Source organism: Macrobrachium rosenbergii, chromosome 13 (assembly GCF_040412425.1).
Source record: "Macrobrachium rosenbergii isolate ZJJX-2024 chromosome 13, ASM4041242v1, whole genome shotgun sequence".
Classification (NCBI taxonomy): Eukaryota; Metazoa; Arthropoda; class Malacostraca; order Decapoda; family Palaemonidae; genus Macrobrachium; species Macrobrachium rosenbergii.
Genome location: NC_089753.1, coordinates 50,473,302 through 50,494,805, shown reverse-complemented (window position 1 = coordinate 50,494,805; position 21,504 = coordinate 50,473,302). Strand labels below are relative to the sequence as shown.

Sequence of the window (21,504 nt, the reverse complement as noted above, 5' to 3'; positions counted from 1 at the left end):
GGCAGGGAGGCAATGTCATGAGCAGTTAACTATTGTGTAGGTAAGCCAAGCCTAGTTCTTTATCCAGTGTTGATATTTTCAATTCTGAAACCACCCAGTCTCATAGAGAGAATGCTCTGGCTTAGGTAATCAACAAAATCTCAGATTTATTTCCCTTTGAAGTTGAGTCTTACTGTAAAGTACATGAACTTATGTGTGAAATTTGGGGAGTATAATCCGCATATAAACACACTTACAGCATCTGTTAAGAACAGAAATAAAGTTAGAGGTGTATTCTGCCCAAAGTTCAGAGCATCCATGGCAGTTCCCCTTTTCCTCCCCCAGCTAACTCTCATACTCTTCCTGCCTTTAGATACGGTTATTACCATCAAGTCTTCCTTTACAAAGTAATATGTGATGTTGGATATGGTTGCATCATTAGTCCCATTGCATCTGTACAACTATTGCCTCTGCTTGTGCTGAAGCTGCCTCTTCCTCTGCTTCTGCACATCAGCTGCTGCCTTCTGGCACTACCTCTGAATTGTTCCAGGATTTTGCATGCCTCACCACAAAACCCATAAGCCTTCCTGTTACTGGATATTTCCTATTCATAGGAATGAGGCTGTGTAGGATGAATGGGATTGTGATGAAAGAAATTGTAAATTGTCAGCTTTCCATCAAGGTCTACAGGGCAGTCTTTAAGGTTTTTGATAAGGAACGTAATCCTAGCATGAGTTGGATCTCTTAAACAATCTTGGTTCTCAGCAGCTTCAAGAGGCTTTCTGAGGAACTATTCAAAAGATAGTTTGTCTGAAATTTTACAAAGGCGCTTGCTCTTGGCATCCATATGGTTTATTGGCTACAGTCATGCAAGTCAGTATCTGGCAGTCATTCATTTTTCAGACTACGTATTGCAAACACTTGACTGCAAGGCTTTAAAGGCAGTAGCTTTGATCCATTCCTTTCATACTGGTGGGTGATAAGGAGAAAATGTCATTGTGGCCAGATAGAAGTCTTTAAAGATACGTCCTTGCCACTTCTAGTAAAGTTATAATAAAAAAGTGGCCAGAGAGGGAAGGGAGGGTTTAAAATAATCAAAAGAAACTTGACAGACTCAGAATAAAAAAGACTTAGAATATTCAGATGATGCTGTTTTAATTAGCAAAACACCACAAGATTTACAAAGATTGCTTAATACATTGATTGAAATATATGGAGAAATGGGACTGAAATCTAGGAAGAACACAAGTAAGTAATGAGAACAGAGTATGCACAGAGGGGCAAAATACCATTAGGAGGGGAGGGGATCAATGAGGTTGAATCTATCAAGGATTTAGGATCATTGATATCCAGATGAGAATTTTTAGTTAAAATTAAGTGGAAGGCAAAAAAAAAAAAAGGCAAATTAAACAATGGAGAGGCTGAATGAGATTTGGAAGTAAAATATATTGAAGTAGCATACAAAATTATACATATCTAGTAGGAGCTATATTGCCATACAGACATGAATTAAAGCATGAAAATGGAATGTATCTAAAAGATTTTGTTGATTAGTGAATAAAGTTTTTATAAGGATATTAGGAGTCAGGTGGTAGGATGGTGTTAGAAATAGTAGCCTAAGGAAAGTATGGAAGGGAGATGGCTCGTACATGGCCTTTGTACAGCTTCTCGGAATATAGTGTGCAACAGTGTCAGCTGGGATGAGAGCCCTGAGAAGGGAGGCTGGAGATTTGTAGAAGTAACGAAATGAGGGGTGGAATTTCACAAGAGTCTCTTGCCTTATGTTGCATTGGAGGTGATGATGATACTTACTTTGACTTTATTTTTATTTCTCAGCGGTCTTTGCTGTGCTAAGCATGCTTGACCTAGTATGGTATTGGAATCCTCTTTTCTTTCTGTACTTATGATAAAATCATTACAGTATCATGTTTCAGCATCCCACCTACAGTTACCAACTTCTAAGTTTATTAAACAATGTTTAGCATCTTAAACCATTTACTACTGTTGCTAAGCTAAAAACAACTCCTTTGGGACAGCCGTACAAGAGTTAAAAATGTTAACTCACTAGTGGTCTGGTTAACAGTTTACTAAGTATAATAATAGCATCCTTTATTTTCACCATGGTTCCTACACTATAGTTCCCTCATTTTCAGTAAACTGTTTCTATTTTTCCTGGGATTCTGTGGACCCCATAACTTACTCAAAGGCTGTTAAGTACTTGAACAAATTTCATTTTGAGAATTCAGGATTAGTTTAAGAGCTGCCTCTTGTTACAAGTTTGGTATGCTTACTGACAAAATCAACATATCCAAATGTATTGTGCTTGGGACCGACTGTTGACAGACCATTAACCCTTTAACGTCGGCTGGACGTATTTTACGTCGACAAAAGATGTCTGTCGGGTGCCAAGTGGACGTAAAATACGTCGACTACAAACAGTTTTTTTAAATATTCGCGGAAAAATACTTAGAGGCCTCGTTTGCGAAAAATTTTAAATCATGCCTTGAGGGATGCTGGGAGTTCACGGATCACCCTGTTGTCTTGTTTACAAGCGTGACACAGCTGCGCATGCGCTAATTTCTTTCTTATCCCAAAAGAAAGCATCAGCTAACTCTGCTGAAAATCTCCGAAATTCTTTAGTCACTTTGTCGTAATTTTTGCACCGTTTTCTATTAGCCTTTACATAAAGTTTTATATATGAAAATGTGTGCCATTTCATGTAGAATACAACAAAAAATAACTCATGGTTGTAGCTTTTATCAATTTTGACATTTTCATATAAGTCACAATAAGTGCCAAAATTTCAACCTGAAGTCAACTTTGACTCGACCGAAATGGTCGAAAAATGCAATTGTAAGCTAAAACTCTTACATTCTAGTAATAAAAATGCAATTGTAAGCTAGAACTCTTACATTCTAGTAATATTCAGTCATTTACCTTCATTTTGCAACAAACGAGAAGTCTCTAGCACAATTCTTTAGTCACTTTGTCGTAATTTTTGCACTGTTTTCTATTAACTGTTACATAAAGTTTTATATATGAAAATGTGTGCAATTTCATGTAGAATACAACAAAAAATAACTCATGGTTGTAGCTTTTATCAATCTTGACATATTTTCATATAAATCACGATAAGTGCCAAAATTTCAACCTTCGGTCAACTTTGACTTGACCGAAATGGTCGAAAAATATAATTATAAGCTAAAACTCTTACATTCTAGTAATATTCAATCATTTACCTTCATTTTGCAACAAACGAGAAGTCTCTAGCACAATATTTCGATTTATATGGTGAATTTTTGAAAAAAACTTTTTCCACACATCCGCGCAAACTGCTGAAAATCTTGTAAGAGCCTGACGCCATCTCTTCCAAACACGTGTGTGTTCATGTGTTCATTGTCCATCAGAGTGGACAAGACAACAAGAGCATCTTGTTTTCTTTCTCTAAAGGAACGCAATTTCAACCATACAATATTTCCGTCTGTTTCTCCCTAACCATTGTTGTCTTGATGTATGTACAATCATGTACTCATAATGTTCAACGAATCTTCTGTATCAAACTGTGTGTATGTTTCTGTTTGTGAAGACGCCAAACATCTCGCCACTCCGGATGACGAACACACACGTGTTTGGAAGAGACGGCGTCAGGCTCTTACAATCTCAGAAATTCTTTAGTCACTTTGTTGTAATTTTTGCACAGTTTTATTAGCCGTTACATAAAGTTTTATATATGAAAATGTGCGCAATTTCATGTAGAATACAACAAAAAATAACTCGTGGTTGTAGCCTTTATCAATTTTGACATATTTTCATATAAATCACGATAAGTGCCAAAATTTCAACCTTCGGTCAACTTTGACTCGACCGAAATGGTCGAAAAATGCAATTGAAAGCTAAAACTCTTACATTCTAGTAATATTCAATCATTTACCTTCATTTTGCAACAAACGAGAAGTCTCTAGCACAATATTTCGTTATATGGTGAGTTTTTGAAAAAAACTTTCCTTACGTCCGCGCGCGCTAACTCTGCTGAAAATCTCAGAATTTCTTTAGTCACTTTGTCGTAATTTTTGCACCATTTTATATTAGCCATTACATAAAGTTTTATATATGAAAATATGCACGATTTCACGTAGAATACAACAAAAAATAACTCGTGGTTGTAGCTTTTATCAGTTTTGAAATATTTTCATATAAATCACAATAAGTGCCAAAATTTCAACCTTCGGTCAACTTTGACTCGACCGAAATGGTAAAAAAATGCAATTGTAAGCTAAAACTCTTACATTCTAGTAATATTCAATCATTTACCTTCATTTTGCAACAAACAGGAAGTCTCTAGCACAATATTTCGATTTATGGTGAATTTTTGAAAAACTTTGTTATACGTCCGCACGTTACGAATTCATGCATCATTTTGTAATAATATTTTCTCTGCATTGCTTTGATTGTTTTACAATTTGTTATATACCAAAATCATCGCAATTTAGTGTACAATACAACAAAAAAAAAATAGCTCATTAGCTTTAACCGTTTTGCTCACAGCGCAATTTGTATACATTATATATGAAATTTTTTTTTTGCGCTGTCATATATTCCCAATATTTATGTATGATGATATTTTTTTCATTTTTTATGGTTGCATACTAAACTTCAGGCAATGAGAAAAAAAGGAGCCAAAAATGAACTCTTAATCTTAAAAACTAAGCGTGCTGTGATTTAAAAAAAAAAAAACTTTCTTTCCGCTTCGGTGCTAACTCCCAAACCCCGCCGCCTTACAGCAGACACTTTTGTAAATAGAGGCTCGGCGTTTAAGGGTTAACTCGCTTTGAGTTTTATAACTCAAAGGCTGGGAATTTTTATAAGGAAAATAATTTGATATGGTTATTTATCATGCAGTGTGTGTTAAAAATGATTTTGCAAGGAAAGTTTGCCTCTTGTTTGGTGTTTGTGCTACTTCAAGTTGGGTCAGTTTTTCAGCCTGAAAGTTTTTGAGTAAAATGATCTCCTTCAAAGGGTATTATATGTTTGATATGCATTTAGCAATAAGGAAGCATGAATGTCATCTAGTATGCTGAGGAATGAGTGAATTCATTCAAGTTAAAAGGATATATATATATACCATATACGTAAAGGTGTCTGATCTTTCATTTTCTTTTATTATGAGAACATATCCAGTTAGTGAAGTTTTATCTGTAAACAGTGAACAAAGTATATATTAAAAGTTTCAGATCCTTAGCATACTTCAACAAATGTATGTGAGAATGAGGAGATTTGAGTATTGAAGATTAAAATGCCCTGTTTCCGGAGAAATTTAGATTTAAGAGAACGACAGTAGGGTTGTGTCTTGATTATTATTATTTAATGAATCAGCCTGGTATGCAGTGTAGAAAAAAATATCCTAAGTTATGGCAAGGAGTCCTTTCATGTATCTAAATATTATTTTTCAGAAGTGGCAGAAGATCCTTGTGGAGACATTCCTCTAGAAATGCGACCTCTCAAGACCATTAACAACCGTATCCCCCCAAAGGCGCCACTTTCTACTTCCTCTCCACAGAGTGATGTTATAGATTCCCGCCAGTCTCATGATTCAGACCGCACAGTGTCACAAACGTCAGGGTCAGTGTAACATTTTGTGTGGTCTTTCGTACATTATCTGAGATCTTCCACTCTCTTTAGATCCGAAGAAAAGCTTGGTTTCCCTAAGTCAATCTTAGCCATTAATATGTGTCAAAGTAGGAAATGCAGAGAATGCCATATTCATGAAGTGAATTGCATGCAAGGCTGATCAAGCATATTGTCTTCAGAGTTTGTGAATATCATACATTGGAGAGTAGCCTTTTCAAAATTTTTAAATACCCTGTTATTTCCAAGTAGTTATTAAGAACTCTGAGAGCATTGTTTTGAACCAAGTTGTCTGGCCATACTGTTAAAGTGTGTGTGTGTGTAGCTGTGTTTTGAGGCTTTTGATGGCCCTGAGGTTGAAATAGAGCTTCACTTTATTGTCTTTTTGTCCTCAGGCTACAGTGTTTTTTCCATTTAACCTTTCAGCATTTCCCTATACATACACTCATCCTGCCAGATACCCACCAGTTCTGATTTTTCTGCTCCAGATTTTGCCAGTCATTTATGAAAGAGTCTTTAGGGGTCAGTCTAAAGGAGAGTAGAAATTTTTCCAAATGGAACTTTATGCTTTAACCCTTAAGGGGCAGGCTAATTATATATCATGCAACTCCCCCCAGACCGGGCAAACTTAAGGTTGGCAATTTAAGAAAAAACACATCAGTGGAAAGCGGAAGATATGCAAATATACGTGGTGTAAGAAAAAAAACTTCTAAAAAAGTTTTCCCTACCTTCCAAGAGAAGTTGAAAGTGTCTATTTACAACCCTGTGTGGGGCCTCTTTCACAAAACACTCGTAAATTTTACCAAATTATACATGTTTTTTCTAATAATTTATTGTATTTCATTTTGTAAAATTATAATTACAGCTCGCACAATATCATAACATATAGAAATAAAATCAGTAACAAATTCTGAGCATATTTGTTGTAAAATATTTACGTAAATTTACTGAGATCAGGAAATGCAGTAACCTTTTTTGGATTTATACATGTTTTTTCTATTATTTCTTTGCAAAATTACAATTATAACTGCCATCATATCATAAAAGATATGAACTAAAACCAACGGCAGTCCCTGGGTATATTTATGAGCAAGTAAATAAAAAGATGTCATGGGAGAGAAAGGAGCAAGACATTTCCCCCTTCAAGGCAAGAACAATACTAAATTCCATGAGATGCCCACGACTGAGCTGATCTGAATTCTTTAGTTGCAGCAATTCATTTATGGGCCATTGAAGTATTGGAAACTCTTTCCCGCTCAATACAGCCAAATCGTATGGTGTGTAATATTAATACTCCTGAGAGGTGATCCGTCCATCACCCAAAACTTGTTTTAGATCCTCTGTTGAGGGGATCCGTCCATTAAGGGTTAATATTTCCGTGAAAAATATCTTGTTACAGGTTTTACCTGAAAAAGTAATTTTTCCTAAATTTTCAGGTCTGGGAGCACTGGCACTGATGACTCAGAAAGAACTATAGCTGGTAGAGTAGATTCACAGGATTCTACAGTATCTGATGGAGAAAATGCAGATCCTCGTTGTACAAGACAAAACAGTGTAAGCAGTGTTTCGCAGTCACTTCGTGAGTGGGACATTCCATATGATGAACTGGACCGTAGAGAAGTCATAGGACGTGGGAGGTTTGGCATCGTTTATTCAGGGAACTGGCACGGGCAAGTTGCCATAAAAGAACTGCGGATGGATTATGTGAATGATGAGAAAACTTTAGAAGCCTTCAAGGCTGAGGTGGGTTCTTACGTTTCTGCTATCCATTCTCTCTGTCTTCATTTGATTTAAGATGCATGGTACACTAGAGGAAATAACATGAATATAATTTTTCATCTTTCTTCAGGTGAGCACATTCCGAAAGACTCGACATGAGAATCTGGTCTTATTCATGGGGGCCTGCATGAAACCTCCTCGACTAGCCATTGTTACAAGCTTGTGTAAGGGGAGAACACTCTACCAGCATATACATGTTTTGAAGGATAAGTTCAACATGTCACGCACTATCATGATTGCACAACAGATTTCACAGGTAGGGTCATAAATTTATTTTATACATATATTTGTAGTAGATCTTAATGCAGTTCAGTGGTTAAGGTTGTTATGGAAGCACATAATATAAGGATTTTGTATTTGCTTAATTTTTACAGAGGTCCATCAGATTTATTTGCTTAAGTTTGGTTCAGATTCGTAAGAATAACAAGCAATTTGCAATAAATAGTTTGAGAACTATTCAGTGATGAGCTGACTGGAATATATGAAGTGTGTCAGAAAAAGACAGTTAAAATAGTTTACAAAGGAGAAAAAGACAGTTAAAATAGTTTACAAAGGAAACTAGGATGCAGCACAGAAGAATCCTAGAGGAATGATAATGCTTGGTATGCCTTGAAAATGTTGAAGATGCCAGGAAATTGCTTTGGAAAACTGTGAAAATCAGTAGCTGTCAAGTGTCTTTATGCAAAAGAAATGAACAACAGATATTGAGCAACTATAAACAATTCAAAGTGAAATAGATATGCCACATTTTTGTTGGTCCTAAGAAATCAATTTAAATAGTACCCAGACAAACAGTAAGGTTAACACCAAAAAAAAATATAGTACTAGAAAGACCCACTAAGCTGGTGATGTTATTGTAAGAAGATCTAAAGTGAAGCAAGCAGGGAGGTATATTATTTAGGAATCATGTTTAGTATATTTAGAAATTAAGATAATGGGGGAGCCCACAAAGGAGTAAAGAACAAGAGACTCCGTATGTATCAAGGTCATCAAACCAGACAGAGGACAGAATTCCAAGAAAGTATCATAAAATGCTTTTCGTTGGTAATTTTTACCAGCGAACCATTCAGAGTGACTAGGGTAATTGCTATAGTGAATTTGATTTCATGTATCTCAAGTTGCCAATAGGTTTGAGACTGGTATTAATGGGATTTGATATCAGGACCACTTAAGAGGTAACTTGACCAGCTGTAAATTTGAGGCTGAATTAAAACCATCTTTATTTCAACAGACCACAGGTAACCAACAAAGGTGTTGTTTGTAAAATCTTTTTGTCTCCTCTCAGTCATTATCAACTTTTGTGTAGCATTTAAACATTGTATTCATAAAGACTTTATTTATTTCAGGGTATGGGGTACTTACATGCAAGAGGTATAGTCCACAAAGACTTGAAGACAAAGAATATTTTTCTGGAGAATGGAAAAGTAGTTATTACAGACTTTGGTCTTTTTAATGTTACAAGGCTCTGCCATGATAGCAGGTAATGTAAACTTTTATATATATCCAAGTACAGCAATCAGTAGAGAATTTTAAGCTTGAACCCAATGGACAAAAATAAAATATATGCCAATGTGTTTTTTATAACATTTTAATAAAGAAAATAAAAGTTCAGGATCTTGAAATTAGTAACGTGTAAAGCATGCTTAGTAATGTTAATTCAGTGATTACCCATTAAGAGTGTACAGTATGTAATTGTAATGTTCTCTAGCTGCAAGTGTAAATGGTCATATGATTCTTGTCTCTCTCTCTCTCTCTCTCTCTCTCACTATCCCTCTCTAATGGTTAAAAGAATTTTACTCTTCATGCGTAATGTTTCAGAAGAGGTAACTGGTTGAGCATTCCCCCTGGTTGGTTGTGTTACCTTTCTCCAGAAGTGATGAGAAATCTTAGAGTTGTGCAGAAGCAAGATGACACATTACCCTTTACCACGTATTCGGATGTTTATGGCTTCGGGTAAGTGCAGATAGATTCCTTTTTGTATTGTTACTACAAAGTTAGCCCTATCAGTTATGAATCAGAATATTGTATTCATTTACTCATAAATCCATTTGAAATTTGAGAAAATTAGGAGTTACAAAATTTAAGGAAAAATAAAAGAAAGTTTTTTCATAGCCGGAAGAATTTAAACCATCAGTTAGTGAAGTTTTACAGAATTATTGATTTATAAGAAATGAATATGGTGGATAAATAAGATCATAACTATAAATTAGATCCTGAAAACATTGATTTATAAATGCTTAGGGCTTAATAAATAATGTAGTAACCTGGTGCAGTTAAGGCATTTTAACAAATACACTTTTTCCAAATGTGACATTACTTTCAGGAGGTTGTACTTCTTGTATGTTAAGAGCTTTATGAAATATATCATGGTGATTTTTTCCAAATATATTACCATAAATGGCAGCGATGAATTTTTGAGAAAGACAAGAAAAGTAGCAAGAAAATATTGCATATGTTAAAGAACTTTTCCAGCACAGTTAGGATTAAGTACATAAAACAGTAATCAAGACAAGTGCTGCTGTATGGTGCAGAAATGTTGGCAGTGCAAGGACAATAGGGAGCCCTGGAAAGGACAGATAAGAATGTTGAGATGGATCGTGGGAGTATCATTGCTGGAAAGAAACGAAAATGAACAAATGAGAAAAAGAGTGGGTGTTTGTAGAGTAACAGATAAAGCCAGGGAAAGTAGGATGGGGTGGTATGGTCATTTAGTTCACAGGGATGAGTATGTTCTTAAGAAAGCTTTTGATATGGCCGAGGAGGATGGAAGAAGTAGAGGTAGGTGGAAAATTTAGTTGGAGAGAGAGGTGAAATTGCAGGTGCCAAAAATAGAATTCTGTGGAGAAGGGACTTAGTGACTAAACCCCACAGGAAGTTGGGGTTTAGGTTGTGTGAAGGAGGTGATGATTTCCAGCACACAAAGTATTAGTGGGGCACGACTTTAAAAGACACTTATGGGGGGTCATGCCTATCCACAAAGTGTCAAAATCTGAAAATTGCTCAGGGCTTGCCAAGATAATGTAGGTAATGACCCTTCATAGCACTGGACCTATTATTACATACCACTTACAATTTTGAGATATTTATCTGGTACAGTATTCACCAGTGTGTTTAGATTCCTAGCCTAAAAGGTTACAGTTGATGTTGCCAAGCTGCTCTTTTAAATATGAGATCATGTTCCTATCCCAGCATAACCTTAAATTAGAGCAGATTGAATATTCCTCCATTAATCAGGAACACTAAAAAAACAACTTGCCACATGAAATTTGAAATCTAATATACCAGTATGAATTAAAGGCTGTAAATTGTGCAAAGGGGAATCCTTTTAAAACTTAAAATTTTGATGCTTGTCAAGTGATTTATTTAATATAAAAAAAAACATTCTAGTGTCAGGATTTTAAATTGTATTCATTCTGTTTCCAGATTATTTACTTGTTTGAACAGATTTTGTGTAGGTATCAATTTTGTTCTCTGCTTCTAGGACGGTGTGGTATGAATTACTGTGTGGAGAATGGCCTCATAAAGGTTTGCCACCAGAGGCAATTATATGGCAGGTTGGGCGAGGCATGAAGCCTTCTCTGGCTCACTTGCAAGCATCAAGAGATGTCAAGGTAAGAACTTTTCAAGGGAGATTTTGAAGACAGCAAATTTGTTGAAAACCTATAGTGAGCATTGCAAATTGCTTATCTAGCTTTTCTTTTGTGATTTCAGATTGTAAATTTCCTCTCAAAGCATGATAATCTGTATATATCATAATTGAAATCTCTTTAATAGAGTAGTTGCAACTAGGCTGCTGTTTTAGTGGCTTGTGAGATTTTAATTGAAAATTTAGAATGAACTGTTTTGTATTTGAGGAAAATAGGATGTTTGTGTGTACAATTGACAATTAATGCTGGTTTGAACAGCGTGATATCAAAAATATAGTCTATAAATATTGACCGTGGTTTCTTTTATTGAATGATCTTATTTCTAGAGAGTGGATAATTTGTTCTTCAGTTTTTCACAGTGAGCAAACATTAAGATATGTCTCTCATATACACATTGACAAACTAATCCATATTAAAGTGAAACCTATTTGATATGTCCCCAGAATTTTACCATTAAAGCAGTGGTTGTCACTCACATCACAGCTGTGATATGCACCTAATATTCATTGTATTTGGTAGTCCTTCATGGTCTCTTTTACTGTATTTCAGCTTTATTTTATAATTTTTTAAAAGCTGTCAAGTTATTAATTACATGTAATGGGGAAGATTGAATGTACTCAGTAAGCTTTTAACCAACAACCTTATCTTTAATTGAGGCCTTTGTGCATTCTTAATATTTTGGACTGCTTTGTTCCTTGTGTTGTGTGGACCCATATTCCTCTTTTCTTGGTTTCCTCTCTAAGACACATGCATACATTTAGTAACCAATGATTTACTAACAACAACATTCACTTTTTCCAGGACATTTTAATGGCATGTTGGAGTTACCGACCAGATGAAAGACCAGAGTTCTCTACCATGTTGACCAACTTGACAAGATTGCCAAAGAAACGGTTACATCGCTCACCCTCCCATCCCATTCACTTGTCACGGTCGGCTGAAAGTGTGTTCTAATCTTGCCATCGTCAGTCATGTTGATGATGCATTCTTTTTCATTTTTTGTGATCAACATGGAGCTTTATTGAATTATCTAAGTCAAACTGGCAATATTATATCCAGGCATTTATAGTTTCTTCGTAAATTTTGGTAGTCATGTTTTATTGTTTGTGGAAGAATAGCCTGGGTGATGTTGCAGTACACTTATTTTTTCTTCATTTTCTTTTGTTGTGAGATATACAGCCTAGGCTAACTTTCCACTGAAGGCGCAGTGTGTAGGAGATGCACAAAACTTCTCGTTTATTAAATGTTCATTTGAAAGCTCACATTTACATGCTTGCAATACTTGATTTTCGACTTACAATATTTAACTGTTTTCATTTCCACCCTTTTTAAGTTTGCTGTCTGTCTCAAAACTGATAAACTATAATACTTGGAAGGTCACGACAGTGTTTCTCTTCACATTTTTGTTCTTTAATGAATGGCACTTCATATATGGTTCAGAAAGGAAGTGCTATTATTTTACATTGAATTTTAATGCTCATTTTAGTTTATAACCTTACAAGCACTTGCTTTTATGGTTAATTGGGTTAGTTTTTAAAGTATTCATACAAACAAAAAGTTTTATTTATGTGTTTGGATAGTAAAGACACAAACACTAACATTTTCTAGTCACCAATGTACACTAGGGTGTTTCCTGCAATAAATAACATTATATTTATATTCTACCTTTTGTGACAAGCAGTTATGGACAATGTGCTTCCATTCTGTGAAGTCATTCAGCGTTGTGAGGTAACATGAGTTAATTCTGAATTGTCATTTGTTATGTGAAATCTAACACAAACACTAGGTTTTGGTAGCCGACATAGTCTAGTATCTTGTAGGATAATTAAGTTTCTTTGTAGTCTAAGAATTTGGCTAAATGCACTTACGTTCATTGAATTTTGCACACCAAGTTCATGGTTGCTAGTCAAATTGTGTAGGCTGTCACTAGAGAGAAGCCTACTATCATATGTAATGAATATATATAAATATATATTTATATATATGTTTTAGATGTGAGATGAACAGTAAATTACCATCGTGTTGGAATAACATTATCATTCGGCTAGAATGCCTGCCATTTTTAAAAGAATAAAACTTGGCTATTGCATATTAAAACTAGTATTTGTCACAAACCATGCAAGAATTCCCATTGTATTGCATGCAAGGTAGTGACACTTGTGGATTAAACGCAAAGAATACGGGTTGACGAAAGTAATTAATTTGAAGGTGTTACTACTGATATCAGTGGTAATCATTTCAAAATTAGTCATCTCTTTGAATTTATTGTAGTGCCGGTACTGGTACTTTAATATATCTGAAATTACAGCAGTGTAATGATTCTTTTCATCAGCTGTACTTTCAGTGTCAGCATTTTGTTAGACAGTCACTTCTTTGTAATTAACTTATTTTCTTAGTCTTTCTACATGTGCATTATGTTGAGCAAGTGATAAAATAAAACTGAAAGTCATTATGATAAGCAAGATTGATAAAATAGCCTGTAAAGGCTACTGAAACTGTTATGCACTCTGGAAAGTCCAGTTTTGCTGTGTTCTTGTCCTGTTTGTAATATATGTAAAACAGTGTAATCTTGGTAACTCTCTCTCTCTCTCTCTCTCTCTCTCTCTCTCTCTTCAGTGCCAGATAGCTTCTGATGATTATCATTCCTCCCACTGAAAAAAGTTAGGCCGTTCAGTCTTGAATGATTTAAGATATTGTTGCTACATAGCATAGTAGGAGTTACCAAGTTTGGGCTGTGCCTTGCTCTACTGTCTTAAGTGTTTTCATAAGTCTCGTGCTTTTTTGGTGGAAGCTGACTGAAGAACCTCTTGACAATAGAAGGATAGTAATTTGCTGATAATGACGAACACATGCATCAGCATGCCCAAATAACTTTTATTTTTTCTTTACAGCTAAGAGAAGAGGTTTGTCTGGGATTTTAAAAGTGGCTCTTGCTGTATTAAATTTTTTGAGAGTTGGCACTCTAAAACTGATTATACAAATGGAACAGATATACATCATCATCCATCAAATTGTTTCGAGGCATACAAAGAAAGCATTTTTTTTGTAATTCTTTAATTTATATTATTTCCTTCAGACCAATAGACAAGTGTTAAAATGGTAGTAAATTATGGTTAAAATGCACCAGAATTTGGCAAAGAAAGAAATTTAATATGAGAAAAAATGACCCCCTCACCCTTACAATAATGAATTACAGAATTGTTTCCCCAATTCCCAGCCTTGACTTGACATCATTGTGATTGATTATACAGTAGTTTTGAGCACAATGAAAATAGTGCTCTTTTAGACAGTGGCAGTTTTCATGTGAAAATTATTAAATCATATATATATAATAGACTTAAAATCCTAGAATGTCTGTCAGAATTGGCTGTAGTCTGGAGAATTGTTTTTGACATTCTTCTTCACATATAGAGCTTCATAAGAAATTCTGTATCCAGTACAGTTGCTCTATGATCACCAGTTTACCAAGCTGGTCTTGCCACCACTTTTACATCTCCATGTACTCATTGTTTTACTGTTTTAATCTTCATCTGTTGTTATTCTTTATTCACTTATCATTGCGTTAGGTGTACATACCTTTTAAATTCTCAATTCCTTTTTTGGCTGTGCAGTTTTAATTACATTGCATTTTTCCTCTGCCCTCTTTGTGCACATGTACACCACTCTGATCATTCCATGTCATGTGTTTCAAAAGGTGTCCTGAATTTGTTTGTTTCTTGTACTTTTTGATCTTTCCCACACATTTATTGTCTCTTTAATTGTACGTATGAGAAATTAAAGCAATTGTTCATTTTGTTATACAATTATCTATGTGACACCATACTGCATACCTCAAGCTCTATAGACAGTCTAAACTTTATTGGTTAAATCCATTGTATGCTAAAACTTACCTTGCACATATTTAAGACAATTTACCAGCAAGGTTTTGTTTCTCATCCCTGGTAAATGTTGTGATCAAGTTTCATGTCTCTGCAATATCAAAAATTAATGTTTGTGTTTTGTCAAAAGTTTAAAAGAGTTGGAGTGTTTTGTGAAGTAGACAGTATATTTCATTGCTTAGCCTTACTTTCTCGAGCATTGTGGTTTTTGTGACTTTGGTAAATTTCAAGAGCATGACTCAAAGTTTGTTGGATAAGTACCCCTGGTAATTGTTTTTCTTTCTTTTTTTTTAATATTGAAAGGGAAAATGTGTTTTTTGAAATGTCTGTCTAGGGAAAAAAATCAGATCTTTGTTTCCACCTACATTTCCTAACCTTGAGTCCTTACCAAGACACGGGTTCTTTGCAATGTAGGGATGTTGCTGTATCCTTTTTGCTGCTCGATGTATTCAAAAGCTTTTTTTTTTTCCCCCTTGTAGTAGGTGTTTACATATGTATGGAGTTAGCTTTTCTTCTGTAATGGAGTTACAGAAGCTCCAGATGACATTAAACCCCCCCCAAAAAAAGTAAATATAAAGTAAAAATAAAAAAAAAAATATGGATTGAATGTTACAGTTGTCGGAAAGTGGCCAAGTGCATTTCTGGTATCCGTGCCGAAACTGTAACTTTCACATCTCGAGTATCTTAGCTGTTTCTGTGCAACTTATCTTGCTGTCTAGTATTGACTGTTGAGGGTCTCATTGCCTGGAGTGGCCAACTTGGGATAAAGCATCACATAAGACAGTGTTATTATTTGTTTTTAGATCAAGGTTTTGGTGATATATGTGGTTTTAAAATGAAAATTAAGTACACTAAAATTTGGCAAATTTCAATAATGTTATCTCCCCCCAAATAGAACTTTTTGGAATTTGTCAATTTATTCCCAGGGCTATTGAACGATAGGAGGTAATCCCCCATCTCTTTTGGACATTATCCCTGGGCAAGTTGTTATGATTTGATTTTTATATATACAGTATAAATATATTTATAAATATATATTTTCTTATGTTGAATAATTGTTATTTGTTTATCAGATTGTCAAAAAATGTTGATTAACCAAGATATAACTATGAAACTTCTGGTCTCTGATTTTTTAATGTCGAATTTAATCAGTTAAAGGTACCAAGCTGAAGACTAAACTGAAGTCTTCAACTTGATCTCTTCAATTATCAGTTCTTGGTAAGAAATTTGTTCATATTTTTCATCAATACATCCAAATTGTTACTCTTAAATTTATTTCTGAGGCGTTAGTTTTGTCTTTTTTTTTAAACTAAGTTTCATCTGATGCAATTTCCGTGGCCCACACGGTTCTGTTGCCACCGCCTGCATCCTTCATATTACCAGAAATGGTTGCTGGTGGGGCTTTGCTGCTACTGGAGAGGCCTTCTCCGACTGCTTCCCCCCTCTTGGGGTAGGCCTCTTGCACTTATATAGCCCATGTATCGTCGTGATTCAGGACTGGGCTCTCAACTCCTGTACTGTACTCTCAAATGTTCATTTATTTATTATTTATTTTTTTTTTATTTTCTATTAGTTATGAATGGTTTACAAGATGTATCACTAGATCATAATCCATTATTATTATGTATAATACTTAATTTATTTGTACATACTGATGTCTACCAAATATAGTTTGTATATATATTATGCATTAAATACATAAGTCTTTTTATCATTTATTGCTTATCTTATACCTAAATTTGACTCGGCTTATGGGGCCAGTAACAAGTGCATAAAACTTGTGTAACACATGTGTGAGTTTACTTAAATTCTATTGATGAAGTGAACTCTTGCAACTACAGAAAGTTCTTCTTGTCCAATTGATAAGATGAATCTTTGATGCTCATCTTAGTGTTCCATAAAGAATATGCATTTTAATTGATTATGGATGTTATACACATTTAAAAAGGTTTAAACTGAAAGTGTGTACTGTATGTTTCAGGTTTATTAAAACATCAATTATGTTTCTTCAAAAAAAATGCCTGAATCGAAATGTGTCAATTGTTGTGTGTTTCTTCAAATGAGTTTGAAACTGAAGTGAACTTTGGTGTTGCACATTTCTCCAAGGCTCAAGTGGAAAATTTATGAGAGCTGAGTGATGTATTTTGCCTGGCACTATGCTGTACATGTGGATAAGTCTCTCTTTTGGTCTGGTTTCTCAATTTCTATTCCTCTATATACTTCCTGAAACCAGCTACCCCTCACAAGACTAGAGGTTTTAAACTTGCATTTTCAAATAACCTGCCTCATAGGCAGGGGTGCCAAATTTTGTTGATTCCTTGATCTGTAGCTTTGATAAAACACATTTTCTGGTAACAGGTCCTGCTAGACTCTTGGGCTTTCAGAACCTAGCAGCGCTGAAGAGCAATCGAGGCTGATTAATGAATCTGATTTACATGGCTGCTCTAGCATGTGGAAGGTGGGGGCACACTTGCATGATACATGAAAGCAAGGGGTAGGTTTTTAACCCCCCCAGCAAATATATCCAAACAGTCAAGCATTTCAGACCATCCAGACGAAGACCGAGTGTCTGTTAACCCTCTATATATTACAAAGTAAAGGTTTTTTTTTTTATAAAACTAGGAAATTTTCAAAATAAAAAAAAAAATCCAAAAGTCATCAATATAAACTTTGGAATTCTAGATAAAATAAATTATCTAAAGAATATATAAAATAAAATGTAAACATGTAAAACTGATTTATATATATAAAATTCTGAGCATCCATGCAATATATTTTCAGCAAATATAATTACATGGTAAATACATTCCAGATTACACTGGACTGTGGAGAAATTCAGTGTCCTTTACATTGGCTGATGGAAATACATGCAACCCCATTGCTTCAACTGGCAAATACTTGTCTACAACATAAGATCAACAAAATGACAATTTATGAACTGCCATATATATACATTATTAAGAAAATTACTGTAACAAATACTGGATTTGAACAACTGCAGTTAAATTATCTTTAGCAATAATATTACTGTATTTACAGTTTACAAAATGTTTCTACAAGAGAAAACCCACTTTTCACAAAAACACATCTATCTTAAATAGCTTTATTCTGTGCAACGGCTCTCCTATCAACATCACATTCCATCATCCCCCCCCCCTCCACAAGACATTCTTCTGTGCCAAACCACAAAGTGTGGGAAAGTGAGATGGGCACTAAAGCTTATGCTTAATAGCTTTTTGTCAAAAGAGTTTCAATTTGTAAAATTTTGTTCATTGCAAGCTTATCAATCTTATTGCCTGAATTGCAATTTAGGATGGGGGATGAATGATAACAGGTGTGCAAAGAGAAGAGAAGACTGCTACAGTTGAGGTCTCTTCTTTTTCCGGAAGGTCTGGTTGGAGCCAAAAAGTATCAATGGCAGACTGAGGGCTTCTACAATATCGTTTATAATTAATTGCTCAGAGTTCCAAACGCAAGACATTTGCCAATCACACGAGGCATCAAACTCTCCCAAAAGCATGAGGATCATGATAAAGATGAATGGCTCACATCCCTCCCAGTCGATACATTACCTGCTGTGGTGACTGGTCCCAAAGAGGGCACCCCCTCAAATTGGGACCACCTTGACGTGGTGAGGGGTCTCGAACCTAGGGATCTTTTTTTTTTTTTTTTTTTCCCTAAGTTTGATCCCAAGTGTCCCACATATATATTAATGCACTTTAGGAATAATTTTGTGGATTCTTCCACTTTTGTCAAAATTACCAAAATTAATAAATAGGAAAACATATAGCATGGAGTGAAGTTGAATCTGAAGCTAAATAGTGGGAACTGTGGTTGAACCATAATCTACCTGATAATGTTCGGACCTGGTTTTTCAGGCGGAACTATTCTGTGGAGCTGGACCACATATTCCAGGGGGGCCTGGTTCTAGGAATAGGACTCTCGGCTTTCTGTCCGGTTAGCCCATATTGTGATTAGGATGGGGATGACTGTATTATTACAATACACTCAATCCTAGCAAGCGGGTTTTGCTTACACTTGGACCATACTAATCATGATGTGCCATCCCCCTTTTGGGGTAGGGTAGGGACACGGACATTTGGGAGTCAGTTCCCACTTGTGCCATTAGTGGAACATTCAACTTCATAAAAAGCCAATGATATCTTTTCAAGATTTATTACTTTTTTTTTTTATATATCCTTTATGCAAAGTAGTCATGAAGATATTAGTACCCCTGGACCCCATGATGGTAAAATTCTGGCACAGTCGATGACTAATGGAACGTCACTCCCGAATCTCCTTAGCATAGATATAAACGCTACAACGGAACATCCTGTTCCAAGTAAAATATCAATCCCTAAAGACTCGAAGAGTTTAGAAAGTCAAAAAGAAACAAACAATAACAAATTGGTAAACTCCAGTATTGTAACACTGGAACCATACATAAAGGGCAATAACTCTAAAATAGAGACAAGTAATCCCCCTAAAACCCCATCAACACAAGACAGCTCATCACCGATGAATGTGAAAAAATTAAAAAGAAATAACTATCGACTCAATCCAACACTAGTTCATTTTGAACATATTTTTGGACCAGATAATTGGTCCAGATTTTTAATATTAAAAGCAGAAAAACAGATCTCACCAGCCATTTTAGAGAACAAATTATTAAATATACACCCAACACAAGACATGGAATGTAGATATATCAAAAACAATGAATGGCTAATACAAACAACCACCAAAGCCCAAAACAACCTTTCTACAAATAACCAACATAAATGAAATAAAAGTAACAGTAACCAGCCATGAAACACTAAACTATACACAAGGAACAGTAATGCTCCCAAACAATGATGAAAAAGAGCTACCATCAAAACAAATCTTAATTGACTCCCTTAAATTAAGATACAACAACATGCATGACTTGGAATTATATACTGTCCCAAGTAGAAAGGATGCAAATAAACATATTAAAATAGTCAAAATAAAATTTACAAACCAGGAACTACCACAAAAGATAAAAATTCTAGGACTAAATAGAGAAGTTTGCCCCTTTGCCCCTAAACCTCTCCAATGTTCTGTCTAAAATATGGCCATTCAACCAAAAGATGTAGAAATAACGCTATGTGCGCTGTATTTTCTGAAGACCACACAACAAATTGGAAATGCAAAACCTTCAAATGTGTAAATTGCAAATTAAATCATCATGCAAAATCTAAAGACTGTATATTTTATCAATATTATACAGAATTACAAATGTTAATGGACAGAACTGGTATGCCCATTAACGAAGCCAAACTCGAACTGAAGGTGAGAGGAATCAATGACCCAGCAAAACTCCATTCATATTCAAATGTTGTAACAACTCATAATAAACATAAAGAATCTCAACACAGAATAGCTGTGACACACCTCTCCCCCTCCTCTACTATTCATAAAAGCCCAAGAGTACAGTTGCAACAGACCTCCCCAGTAACAAGCCCAGTTAATTGTTCAGAAACGAATTCCAATGATATGGAAAAATCAACAGAGGTTAATAATCCAGATCTGGAAACTTATAATACACTAACATCATCCACAGAAAACTTAATTGACAAAAATAACCATAATAAAAAAAGGAAAGTAATTGACAGAACTCCCCTAAGGGAAAAAAACCTAACATTCCATTCACAGATCAATCTAGCAAAACCCCAGTCTCACCCATTAATCAGAAACAGATTACATTAATTGCATCACAAGTGGAAATCCATTGTATTCCACAATCCAAGATAAATATAAATAACGATTCCCCAAATATGGATAAATCAGCTAACTCTTCTGCACTCTCATCACCAAAATCAATGCAGAAACTTTCAATTAAACATCCCACTGAAGAATCAAAAACCCATAAAATTAATCAAATCACAACCACATTAAATCAACCCTCAACAAGACCAAAGAATAATAATAATAAACCTAAAAATTCGAATCAAAATTTTATACCAGCACATCGGAGATCCAATATACCTATATCAGAAATTCCTAACAAAAATATTTCAACATCCAGTAATGGAAACATAATTGAGACCCAGAGATTAGAACCATTCCTTCAACACTCGGAACATGATTTATCTTGCGGATGTCAAGAGTGTTTCATCATTACGTACAATCGTTTACCTAACAAAAATGAAAATATAACCCGAAAATTTCATAAATAACTTTACTAGGTTCCGAAAATGCCCTTTAACATTCCATCAAGATGGTGAACTATGCTCAGAATCCTTAAAACTAAAAAAAAACATGATCAAAACTCAAATAGATTTGCTAATAAAGAAATATGAAGAAGAACCGATCAATGCATCAAATATTCAGGAATCAAACCTAGCTGCAAAGAAACCACAAAGCAACACAAACTCCCTTAAAATGTTACGGGATGTAGCTAAATCATCAATTAACTTAAAAAATCTAACGCCAATCCCACCAAACAATGACCAATAAAATAATTCAGTGGAACATGAATGGATTTTCTACTCGGCTTCGGCTAGGTGAAATCCAGAGAATACTAAAGGAACATAAACCTGTTTGCATATGTCTACAGCATATTGGTACAACTC

General features: G+C 35.0%; 1 protein-coding gene across 7 annotated transcripts in view; it reads left to right on the top strand.

Moving 5' to 3' along the window:
* Nucleotides 1-12,957, top strand: part of LOC136845295 (kinase suppressor of Ras 1-like) — a 73,031-nt gene extending 60,074 nt beyond the window's left edge. For 2 of the 7 annotated variants that reach the window (XM_067115486.1, XM_067115484.1), the window contains 7 exons: nucleotides 5,430-5,598; nucleotides 7,041-7,347; nucleotides 7,454-7,639; nucleotides 8,730-8,863; nucleotides 9,205-9,336; nucleotides 10,865-10,994; nucleotides 11,832-12,587. In XM_067115486.1, coding sequence (XP_066971587.1) covers nucleotides 5,430-5,598; nucleotides 7,041-7,347; nucleotides 7,454-7,639; nucleotides 8,730-8,863; nucleotides 9,205-9,336; nucleotides 10,865-10,994; nucleotides 11,832-11,984 — 1,211 coding nt within the window. In that variant the 3' untranslated portion in view covers nucleotides 11,985-12,587. Of the gene's footprint in view, nucleotides 1-5,429; nucleotides 5,599-7,040; nucleotides 7,348-7,453; nucleotides 7,640-8,729; nucleotides 8,864-9,201; nucleotides 9,337-10,864; nucleotides 10,995-11,831 lie in introns of all 7 variants that reach the window. The other 5 variants (XM_067115480.1, XM_067115485.1, XM_067115483.1 and 2 more) reach the window with 4 other exon arrangements.
* The last annotated feature ends 8,547 nt before the right edge of the window (nucleotides 12,958-21,504 follow it).